This window comes from Buceros rhinoceros, unplaced genomic scaffold (assembly GCF_000710305.1).
Source record: "Buceros rhinoceros silvestris isolate BGI_N320 unplaced genomic scaffold, ASM71030v1 scaffold18508, whole genome shotgun sequence".
In the NCBI taxonomy this organism is placed as follows: Eukaryota; Metazoa; Chordata; class Aves; order Bucerotiformes; family Bucerotidae; genus Buceros; species Buceros rhinoceros.
In genome coordinates this window covers 3,602-15,304 of record NW_010427631.1, presented here as the reverse complement: position 1 = coordinate 15,304, position 11,703 = coordinate 3,602, and the positions used below count along the sequence as shown (strand labels likewise).

The following is an 11,703-nucleotide window of genomic DNA, read 5'->3' as shown; positions in this document are numbered from 1 at the left end:
ATGATGGTCGCTTGTCTGCTTCTCTCCAGCATCTGGACTGCAGTGTCAGGTAACTCCTTTGTTTGTCTGTCTGTCTGTACTGTTATTGTAATGGTGTTAGTGATCTTGGTGGCCCTGCCAGCTTGCTGTTGTGCTGCTGGGTGCCGTGGTCCACACCTGGCATCCTCTGGGATGAGCTCAGAGTTGACAGGGTACTTGTGGCACTGCACACGACTGCACTGCTCTTGTAAGGCTTCGGCATGTCACTGCTGGTTGTGTTGACAGCATCCTCTCCTTAATTTACCACAAATGCTTTTATAAGCTGCAGACAGATGCATGAATTTATCGCAATTTGCAAATCACAAATGAGGCAAATTTCCAAATGCTCTCAATGACCCATATGACTGAAGTTTGATTTCATCTTCTGGCGTGGCTGGGATTTGAGTCGGAGTATGGAACTGATTCACTTTAGCCAGGACAGAGTTATTTGTAGTGATGGACATGGTGCTTGTAAGTATCTGCTAAAGCCACTAAGAGCATGGCTGTGTTACATTTGGTTTTGTAATTGAAAATGATGTAGAAAAGGCTGAATTTGTTTCAAACTAGCTTCCATGGTCATGATCTGTATTCTGCCTATGGCACTACTGAGCTCTGAAAAGCAAAATGACTGGCACAGCTTCACAGCTGGCTTCTTGGTCTCTGACAAAGATCTGCCTGGCCATGGCCACAGCCATGGAGGAGGCAGAACCTGAGAGAGCTTTCTTGGGTGGGTTAGCCAAGTGTAACTCTGGGCACTTCAGGCAGCCTCACTCCTCTTTAAGATCTGCAAAGTTATTTCCCTTTCTTGTAAGCGGAATCGTATGCTCTCAGTGCTGTAACTGTCCCTGCTGATACCTTCGTTCCCGTGCTGATGTGACCAAATAAACTCTAAAAATTGTTATCATAAGAGGACTGTGGAGCTGAGCTGTCAAATCTGAGAGCATCCATTTTGCTTGCCTGTCCCCTTAATAGTTTTTCCATATGTGCCTGTGAATTGGAAGGAGACTGATTATTTATTTTTGTTTGTTTTCCCTGGAGACCTTTAATACCGTGGTGCTTTACTATGAAAGTTTTCTGTCCATGGGCCTTCAGCAGGGTCTCAACAGCTTCCCAGCTTCACGGCCTCAAGCCTGAGATAGGAGGAAGGATGCACTTTGTCTCTGTTCCTCCCTACTGTGATCTTTCCTTCTGGTGTTCTGTTCTCTTGTCAGTCTCTGACAAAGCGTGGATGCATGATACATAGTGATACACGTAATAATTTTTAGCAGCTTTACTGGTTTGCTTCTCTCTGTGCCTCAGGAGGGCTCAGAGAGCAGTAATACACTGATGGCCGTTTGGTTGTTTTCACAGCTGAAACTTTAGGGAACCTCTCAGTGTTAGCAGACAGAAATCAGTTGCTCCTGACACCAGAGCTGCCTTTCTCGGTAGCACTCTCTGCAGCACAAGTATCAGGCTGGCGAGATGCTTTGTGTGAGAGTTGTCGGGTCCAGCTAAACTCTCAGGGCAGTTCTTTTGAGCTGTTCTTCCACTTTTTCTCTGGATAAAGGGGCAGAATGAGCCTCCAGAGCTGTTCTGCTCAGGAGTGAGGGCAAGGGTCTGGGAAGGGCCTATGCTGGTGGTGGGTTGCAGAAAGGTGGTGATCAATGCTGAGTGCAGCACCTGCTTCTTTCCCAGGCTCTGTGCAGGTGATGCACCGGAAGGTCCAGTCAGTCCGGGCAGGAGAAAACATTACTTTTTCCTGCCAGTCAGTCACAAAAGAAGATGTGCTACAGGTGACCTGGCAGAAGGAGACTGACGGAGCTGAAGACAACATAGCAACTTACAGTATGATGAACGGCCAAAAGATAGCAAAGGGCTATGTTGGCCATGTGAGCTTTGCTCACAGTGAGTTACAAGCATCGGCCATCTCCCTTCATGGAGTCACCCTGCAAGATGAAGGATGCTACAAGTGCATATTCAACACATTTCCCTCAGGGGCTGTCACTGGCAGGATGTGTCTCAAGGTTTATGGTAAGTCGTTGTAATGGCATACAAGCTGAAATCTGAGGACCAAGTAATTTTCCCGTGAAAAACCTTCCCTGACCACTGGCCATTGATAAATTGCTGTGGGAAAGGCGGCTCAGCTTCCTCTCTGGCTCTCCCTCCCTCTCTGGATTAACCTCTGATGGGAAACCAGCATTCAACAGTTCTTTAATTTTCTTCCTCTGAAAGTCAACAACAGTGAGATCCAAAAGCTGACGTGTAACCCACAACTGCCTCCAAATATCCTTGGCTGTGTGTGCCAACAGATGGCCAGCCACAGCCATGAACCCTGCGGTCCCTTGTTTCCTTTCACTGCTGCTCTCGCCTCCTAAGCCTGGAAATCAGACGCTTTTTTCTTACTCTATCTTTGTTCTTACAAACATTCAAGGTATTCAAAAGGCAGAGAGGCATGTGCATGACCAGAGTATTTGGAAGCTGATTTTGAGGCTATAGTAAAAATTACAACAGTTAGGCTAGGCTCAGAAAGAGATTGAAAAAAAAAAAAAAAAGGGCTGAAATACGGCACAGCTCGTGGCCTTTGCCACAGGCATATCTTGTGCAAGTCAACATCAGTTAGTTTCAAGAAGAGAGCTAAAACAAATCATGAGTCAACGTGGCAACATTTGACACCTTCGTGTGAAATATGTGGCCTGCTGCTGGTGGCATGACCCCTGCAGAGCATTTTGTTTATCCTTAGAACCTTCTGCTGCCAAAAACATAGACGTGTATGCCCACACACATACCCACATGCCAGGAGTCCTCTGCATGGAAAAAAAAAGATGCCCCTGGCTTATAGGGGAAAGATGACTTAAGCAATAGAGGAAAGGCAGGGAGTGGAGGGGAAATACAAGGGAAAACCAAGCCTGGAACAAAAGCTCTTCTTCCTCTCTTGAGAAAGATCCTAGAGCAGAAAAGAGAAATTAGAAGAAATTTGCTCAATATTTCAGACATGAAGAGGAAAGTGTTCCTAAAGACATGCAGTAAATCTAAGCACAGATTTAGATTTGTTCTCTTTTCCTGTTTTGTTTGTTTGGTGTTTTATCCAAGTGGGTGGAAATATTTCCCCAAATCACCAGCCTTGTGGCTATGATTTATCTTTTAGCAGAGCACTATTTTAAAAAATATACATTTTCCTGCTGCCACAGACACTGCTGTGAGCATCTCTCCCTCTTTCTCAGATGAAAATGCATCAAGTGAGAAAGGTTTCACTTCTTTGTGGGCAGGCATGAGCTCACTGCTCCTGCTGCACCAGTGTGAGCTCGTGGGCCAATACCAGGGGCTGGCTCACAGGGGTTGTAGTGGCTTTATCTAACATGTCCTCAAGGGTCACCATGAATAAACTAAGTGTTTTGCACTATGATAGAAGACTTTGGTTCACATAAGGTGTATTTCATTAAAGCTAATTTATGTGACGGTACTTAAAAGCCAGTCTTACTCCCTTATTGCCCAACTCTTAACAATGGACAACTTGTCTGAACAAGCCCTGAGGACTCCCCAGGATGGAGTGTGAAGCCGTCAGGAATCTCCCAAGGCTGAGGGATTCAGGGCAAGGTGAGCAAGCCAGAGGTCATCAGCTGAAGATGAAATGCTGCCACGTCTTTAGCCTCAAAAAGGGGACTGCCAGGGACTTCACAAAGCTGGTAATTGCCCAGTTACAACAGCCTTTGCAAGAGGGGCTCTTCCAGGATGGGCCCAGTTGCTGCATGATGAGGGGAAGTGAAACTGCATGAGAACTGGATACAACACTGCAAAAAATGAAACAGGTATGACTGGAAGAAATAGCAAACCTGTCTGGCTGAAAATAGCAAACTCGAGAAGGAGGAGAGATTTCCTTCCCTATAGCAAAATGTATTTTGGAACAGATACGTTTCAAGTGTACTTGGTGGGTCTCTCTTGAAGAGCCTGCTCCCCTTCCCCCTCCATTTTGTTTTGGAAATATTTCACTGACCTTTTTTGCCAAAGAGGATGAGAACGAAACTCAGGAAGGGGATCAAGTGAGCAGGTACAGAGGGAGGAGGATGTGCCATTCAAGGATGAGCAAGGTTTGCTGAGTCACAGAATTGCCCGGGTATTTGCTGGGCCTTCTTTGGAGGCATTCTGCCTTCATCGTAAATGGCGTTATTCACCTAGAAGTCTTGAGCACAGTGCAGAAATTCCACTGGTATTTCTTAGACAGGGAAAATGAGGCATGGTGCTGCTGGTGAACACCCATACAGCTGGAAAAGGCTTTCTGTCATCATGAGGCACACTGTAACTCCTAAAATTTGTTATCAATCTCTCTGTCCACTTGACCACTGTCAAGCCTTTAAACATAAAAGGCACATCATGACCTGACAGTCCCCCTTTAATTACAGAAGGCCATGACAGATAATCAAAGCTGATGTACTCCACTAGAAAGTCACTTTTTCTAATACTTAAGAACGCTGTCATGGCTTGAATTTGGGAATGTTTGCATTACTGCATTGCAAGAGCTACTAAAGCAAGTACTAGTACACCATGTCTCTTGTGGATACTTTTGCACTGGAAACAAGCACTTTGGTGAAAGGCAAGAGAAGAAGTTAATTTAAGTGCATGCATCAAACATTAACAGTGGGCACAAGCTAACAAAGAGTGTAGCAGGACTTCACTGAAAAAGCAAGCACTTACAGGGTTTGACAGAGCGTCAATTACAGACACTTGCTAAGGGGAACCTCAACCCTACAGGATTTTTTTCAAGTGATAATCATTCTGTCAGGTCCAATGCAAGGAGAGAGGACTGCTTAGCCAGAAGGCGAGCAGATGTAGAATGTCAATGTTTCTGCCAAGGTAGCAGAGCAATTTTTCTCATCCTCTCTGGAAACACCTGTGACAGCTTTCCTTTTCTGCTTTTGGATGGTGCAGCCTAATATTTTAAGCTAATGTTGTGGGTGGATATGTTATTTTTATACATCCCGTGAGTGAAAGGAGAAGTTCAGAGATAACACAGTAATCAGAACATAAATTGTTTGTGACGTTTGTCTTTCATACATGGAAGATTTTGAGAAGTTCCAGTTGAAATCCCCCTACACAATTTTGTTGTTCTCAGATCAATACTGGTGGATTTCATCAACTCTGTGGGGCTTGAGTTTCTGTCTATGGGTGATGAAAAATATGAGAAATACCCACTTATTATTTTTCTAGGCAAGCAAAGCCATAGTAAATAAATGAGGTTTAGTCATTAGAGAAAAAAAAAAAGGTCATGCAAAACTGATGGTATACAATGTCTTGCTTCCACTTTCTGGCAGTTATGGCTTGGAGGATCCAGACAACACTGTGAGGTGCATAATGAATTTTACCAGGAGGTTATAGGCACCACTATGCATCTGGCACAAGCCTTTTCCCCCTTTCACGGGATCATTCGGTGTCTGCCGCACCTCATTCATATGCAGATCTTCATTTACATCACAAAAGGAAAAAGAATAGGTTTTTTGCTAAGAAAAATAAACCAATTTTTTTTTAATTTGCTCTTTTAAAACTGTGATCTCCGAATGACAGTGATATGTTTGGTAGTGTTGAGACAAAAATTAATTTCAGCATAAATATTATGCTGACCATTGTTATTTTTGTTATGTAAATATCAATATATACAGTAGGGAATACTACTAAATATAGTAATAGAACTTTTTTAATCAGAGGTCATTCATATTATTTCGGACTTGAATGAAGCTAAAACTGCCACTGCATTTAAATGGTTAAAAAAAAGTAATATTCTCTCAGAAACAGGGACCTAGATGTAGATGTGGTTGGAATTCTAGGCCATCAGCATGTGCGCTGAAGTAGAAGGCAGCCTGGTGAGCTGCCTAGAGGAACCTGTGGACTGCACTCTCAAAGGGAGCTACATGACTTTATAGATCTTGGGCTAAGCAAACTGAGCTAATTAGACTGGCTTTGAGCAGGAGCTTGGACTAGATGACCTCAAGAGTTCCTTTCTGACCTAAATTATGGCATGATTTTATGGCAGAGGAATAAATAGATGGTTTTTCACAAAGGATAGATATGCCCTTATGTGTTCAGATCTCCCCTGGAGTTGTACCCAGGTTGAAAGCAGATTCCTGCACTCTTCCCCCCTTTTTTTATTCCTTGCAAACACAGTTTGTGTAAATAGGAATCAAGAAGCAGGCTTCGTGCGAGTGACTAAGCATGAATAATGCCTTGTAGTTTACTCTTCTTGCTGACTAAGACTAAATGTGACAGCATCTGCAAATCTTCTAGGGTGAGAAAGAGTTCAGAGGAAATGAACATTAATGGTCTTTAATGAAGGTTTTGAGGGATCCTATGACATTCCTGAAAGCCAGCACTAGAAGGAAGAAAGTTGTACTAGCACAAAACCCACACAGGAGAAATCCCGTGGTGTAACCATGTACAAATTCACTATTACTGTCTTGCACACAAATGCATTTAGTCTTTTGATCCACGAGCTTACACATCTCAAACAGCAACAAATCTAATCCTGCAGGTACATTTAAGGGAAAAGAACAAGAATTTTGACTCACTGAAGCAGTTCAGCCCTTGCAGAGGGAGGAGTACATGTGGTTTCACTACCTGTTGGTTTTCACTTGTCTGTCATCACCACTTTTCTGTTGGGATTCTGTTGGGATTCTGTTGGGATTCTGTTCTGCAGTGCTGCCATTAATAACAATTAAAACACAGATGCTTCTACCCTCTTGTCCTTTGTTTTTGCCAAACTCTTCATTTCCAGTCTGCTGCCTGATCACTTTTGTGTTTATTTGTCACTGCTGGTGCTCTGGGGAGGGGGAGTCAAGATTAGATGCCAAGGTCATCTTCCACAAAAATGGTAACAGATGCTCTTTGCTCAAGTGTGAGCAGAAAGTAACAGATTTTGTCACTGTGTTCTACAGCCATATCGGAACCCAAAGTGGAGGCTAACCTTATACCCAGTTCAGACAAAGCTGAGGACTCTGAGAAAGAGGTGAGGATGAGCTGCTCAGCAACAGGGAAACCAGCTCCAAAAATCACATGGCGCCTTCCCAGCATCCTGCAGCAGAAACCAAGGGAATATCACATCAAGCTCAGCAACCAGACCGTGACTGTAATCAGCAATTTCACCCATGCCCACTCCAAAATCCTCCAGGAGCACCCCATCGCCTGTGTGATCCAACATCCCTCTCTAAACACGACCCTGGTCCTGCCCACAGACAGCCTGGTGGAAAGTGAGTATGTAACCCTGCTCCTGTCCTGGAGTGAGGAGAAGACCATGAAATGCCTCCTGGGGTAGATCAGGAAACAACTCAGAGCGCTGGGGGCAGATGGGGAAGGCACTTGGAAGAGCAGTCAGGGCTGGGCTTGAGACCGATGAGTGGGATGCCGGGGAGCATCCAGACACCCTGGGTGATAGTATACATTGTCTTACTGCTCATAAGGTCCCCTACATGCCATAACGTGCTCTAGTCTCCCTGCTTCGGCCAAGGACACACAGGGTTTCCCTGTCACACAGCTGGATGCACCAACAAGGTGTGCTGGCTTTGGGTAGCTCAGAGGGGCTGGGTGCTGCATGCTTGACCACAGCTTCAGACACTAGGCACAGGTCTGCTGGTGGTGCCACTTGTGTGAGTGTTGGCATGTGTTCCCAATGTCCCTGTCCACCCCTTCTCACCCCAGACATCAGCCAAGGGATGTCTGAAATGTTTTGGGGGTTGTTTTATTTTCTTCATGCACAAACTGAGCATCTGCTGCTTTCCCCACAGGTCCAGACAGCAGCGTGGTACCAGCTATTGCTATCGTAGTGGAGGTGCTGGTTTCCCTGGCTTCCCTCCTCCTTCTCGCCTGCCTCCTCTGCTGCTGCCTCAGGCACCTACGTGATCCAGAGAGAAACCCAGCCTGGTCATGCTGGGTAGGTCTGCCTTTTCCCAGGGTGCTGCAGGACTCACCCCCACCAGTCACGGGCCTTGACACTGGGACCTAGCTCTGCCTGGCTACCCCAGGGCTGGCTGCACACTGCCCAGCCCAGGCTGCACCCAGGTTGGAGAGTGACAAAGGGAATAGCCCCCAACCAGATGGCTGGGTAGCAGCACACCAGGAAGGCTAAACCCGAACATGCTCAGCCAGGGCCACAGGTGCCTGACACTGATGACAACAGAAAGCATTCACTTTCTCAATGACAAGACATGCTGTGGGAGAATCGTTGTTTTGCTACTATATTTATGCACAAAACAATTGTGCAAGCAGTAGCCATACCCTTGCACCATTCTTCTGCATCTCCTAAAATAACATCCCTCCAGCACGGGCAGTGGAACTTGTGGAGGAAGCTGCTTTGAGAACATGTACCTCAGTGAGGAAAGCCCAGGATGCCATGCTGTAGCAGGAACTGAGGTGCTGCTAGCTGTCCACCGAGGCCATCCTGACACAGAGGGTGAAGGATACAAGCTCGAGATGGGGGTAAACTGAGTGTCAAGAGGTATTGTTTCATAAAATCACAGCCCAGTTTTTTAGCGCTCCTCATGGGATGTGCCTAGAGCACGCACCCTGACTTTTGATGAGTGTTTTGGCAAAAAGAAGCAGAGGGAGAAAATGTAATGCATGTCTTCCACAGGTGCCATGCCTCTAGGTCTGAGCTGGATGCTGGGGGCATTGCAAGGGGAAAACTCTGGCTAATCCTCATACAGAGACACAAGCACCCATTTGGTAACAGAAATAGCCTGGACTTTTGCCTTTGCTCTTAAAACACCTGTATATTTTGAAGAATAAAAAAAAAAAAACCAAAGAACAATCTCTCTTCTATTAGGTCCTTCCTGCCTGTACCAAGGCCAAGAAGTGCGGGCATTACGGAGCTACAGGCAGGCACCCTTCCATACTGTCCCCCAGCCTCCGTGCACCACTGAACACCTGAGCAGCTTCCTGCCCTACACGTGCAAGAGAGAAATGTCTTACGATGGCGCCTCAGGCTTCCAAGCAAACCTGCTGTGACATGCTCCAAGAGAAATACAGAAAAGGACAATTTATAACAGCTATTTATTTATTTATTTACACTATAATACTCTATTTTGTAGAAAAAAGCTGTGAAGTAGTTATTTGTGACTCAGGATGGCTGCTTGGATCTGCTTAATGAAACTCATGGTTTGTGTTTCAAAGGTTTTGTTTATTCTTTACAATATTTTAACATTGAAAGCTCAAAGCCAGATGGGGGATTGTCTGAAACAGGGCGGGGTTTTCTAGGAGTGCTGGCCTGGGAGATGATGTTGATGGGCCAAAGAAGATCCCTGCCAGGAGCTGGAGTGCAGAAAAACCATGGAGCAGCTGCGATCTTCAGGTCTTGAACTTCTGCTCCCCAAAGGGCAAGAGAAACCAGGCCAAGACTATGGTCAGTATGAACTTATAACACAGGAACCAGGTGCTGCAGACTTCAAGCCAGGAGTCATCAGGCACAAGGAAGGTGCTAACTGTCTTCCACAAGCCTTTCCTAGATAGTAATGCAAAAGCAGAAAGCATGTAGAAGGCTTTCTCCTCCCATCTTCTTCTTCTGTGGTTTTCACAGCCCCCTTCTTAATTTCCCTAATCTGTCACAGCTGCCTTGCGTTTCCAGGTGTCCCACCGCCTACAGGAGGTAGTAGGGAAACAAAAGGGCAGCAGGAGGGGAGGGGTAGGAGCGTGTATGTCATGGTGTAGTGGCAGGCGAGTGCAGTGGGAAGCAGTGGGCTGGTAGGAGTGAGGATGTGGCCGCTGCACGTGGGCAAATATATGCCAGTACAGGGCAGTGTTACCTGCTGCAGAAATTCATTGCTTATAACCAGAGCAGATGTAAGCAGCTCTTCTGTAATTCTCTGAATCCCACCCTATACCTGTGAAATCTGTCCTTGTAGACCCAGGGAAGGAGCAATGAGCCCACCCAGCTTGTGTGGTCTTTTGGGCAGCATGAAGGGAGTCAGCGCAGGCTTTTTTCTCTCTTTCTGGCTTCCCGGAGTAAGTGCATGTCATCTGTTTTTTCCTCACCCACCTATTTCAAATATGCATCACAGATGAATCAGGATGACTTGCAGTTATAAAGCCAAGCAACCTAAAATGAAAGCAAGTGGGTGCTTTGAGAAGGAATAAAACTAGTCCTTGTCATAAAATGCCTTTTTGGGCTCCCTAATGCTTAGTAATACTGCAGCTGGTGATTGTGGGGAAAGGGGAACTGGCTGCAACAGTCACAATCAGGAATTTTTCACCTGAGTCTCATAATCAACAAAGGAGGAAGCTTCATTTTTCCCAGGCTTTCCTGCTATTGCAGCTTAATTTCCTTCTTCTCTGTGAGGGAAGGAGCAGGGGGAGAAGCTGGCTTTCCACCGAGTCGGTGGTGGCTTGTGGGGCACAGGATGTGGGTGAGGGGGCAAGGTTCAGCCCCTGGCACTCCTTCTGAACAGGCTGCAGAGTGTCAGCCCTTGCCATTCAGCAGAGTCCACACTTATGTTTCCAGAGGCAGTTGGAGAGGGGGTTTTGAGATTTGAAAGACAGTTTCCACTAATGTTTAAACTAATAGGTCTTTTCTTTAAAAAGATAAATTAGTCTCTCATGGAAACAGGGGTCTGGACACAGATAACGAGAACTTTCAGAGGGAAGGGAAAAAGTCACAAAAAGCTAGCAAGAAACCTTTATAAATCCAGGAAGATTGCAGAGATTGCTTATTATTTTCTACAAGGTGATCACCTGGAATGGGGGTAAGCGGGGTTTGGAGTCATGAAATTATCTGTTTATGTGTGGGATGGTATTTTGCTATTTTGCTGAATGTTGAATTGTGAAAAGCTTTTGTAGGTTTCGAGTACAATGGGACTAGAGACCAGTGAAAGGGAGCATGTGGTAGCTTACAAGCAAAACACTGTACAAGAAAGGAAGATGTTACTGATTTATTTGTCTTTCATGGTAGGTATCAGAACGAGAAAAGCAATTGGCCTCTGAAGGCAGAACACTTAAAACTGATACATGCATTTGCCTTCAAGCAATACAAGGCCAGCTACTAAAATGCCATGCTGTAAAATGCTATATGCTGGTGCTGAAGAGTTTGGCTTCACATAGCAATGAAATTAAGCGTACAAACTATGTATAATAACTGCCTGTTAGCTGGAAAAAAGAAGTACGAAATAGATACAACCAGCTTTCAGGGAACAAACCAGTGTGTGACTGAGGGGATCAGAAGTTTTTACTGTGGATGAAAAACATCTTAACTGCTGTTCTGAGGTTTCTCTGTGATTATCTTGAGCTTTCCTGCCCACTGTTAACATTTGGCAGTAATTCTGTGCAGGTTGTATTTCAGATGGGTTTATATGGATACTTAGTACTTATTTTAATAAGTAGTATCTAGGCTATGAAATGTTGCAAATTTTTAATAGGCCTTGAGAAGTAAAAATAAAACTGGTAAGAAATTAAAGTGGAATGGACTGCTCTATTTTGCTGCTCCAATGTGAGTGATATGAAGCAGGTTAACTTTGAAAGTAAGTGGAAGCAGAGTATATTCTCAAAGTTTACTCTACAGGAACGTTCCAATCTACTATTGCCACCACCAAAATAAAACAGAAAAAACCCCCTAAGTTTTTGCCTGTCTCATGGCTGGGCAGTTGTTGGTCTGACCCAACCCTGACTTCATCCAACCCCCTGTCACTACAACTTGTCTAGTCCAGAGCAAGAGTGGTGTTGATGCAGGGCATCATTCCT

The 11,703-nt window shown here is 45.2% G+C and overlaps 1 protein-coding gene across 1 annotated transcript; it reads left to right on the top strand.

The window, feature by feature from the left end:
• LOC104498587 (OX-2 membrane glycoprotein-like) lies at nt 1-7,909 on the top strand (the record flags this gene model as incomplete). Its single annotated transcript, XM_010141985.1, has 4 exons — nt 1-49; nt 1,693-2,028; nt 6,918-7,229; nt 7,764-7,909. Coding segments are annotated over exons 1-4 (843 nt in total), but the record flags the coding sequence as incomplete, so codon positions are not given.
• Between the last annotated feature and the right edge of the window lie 3,794 nt (nt 7,910-11,703).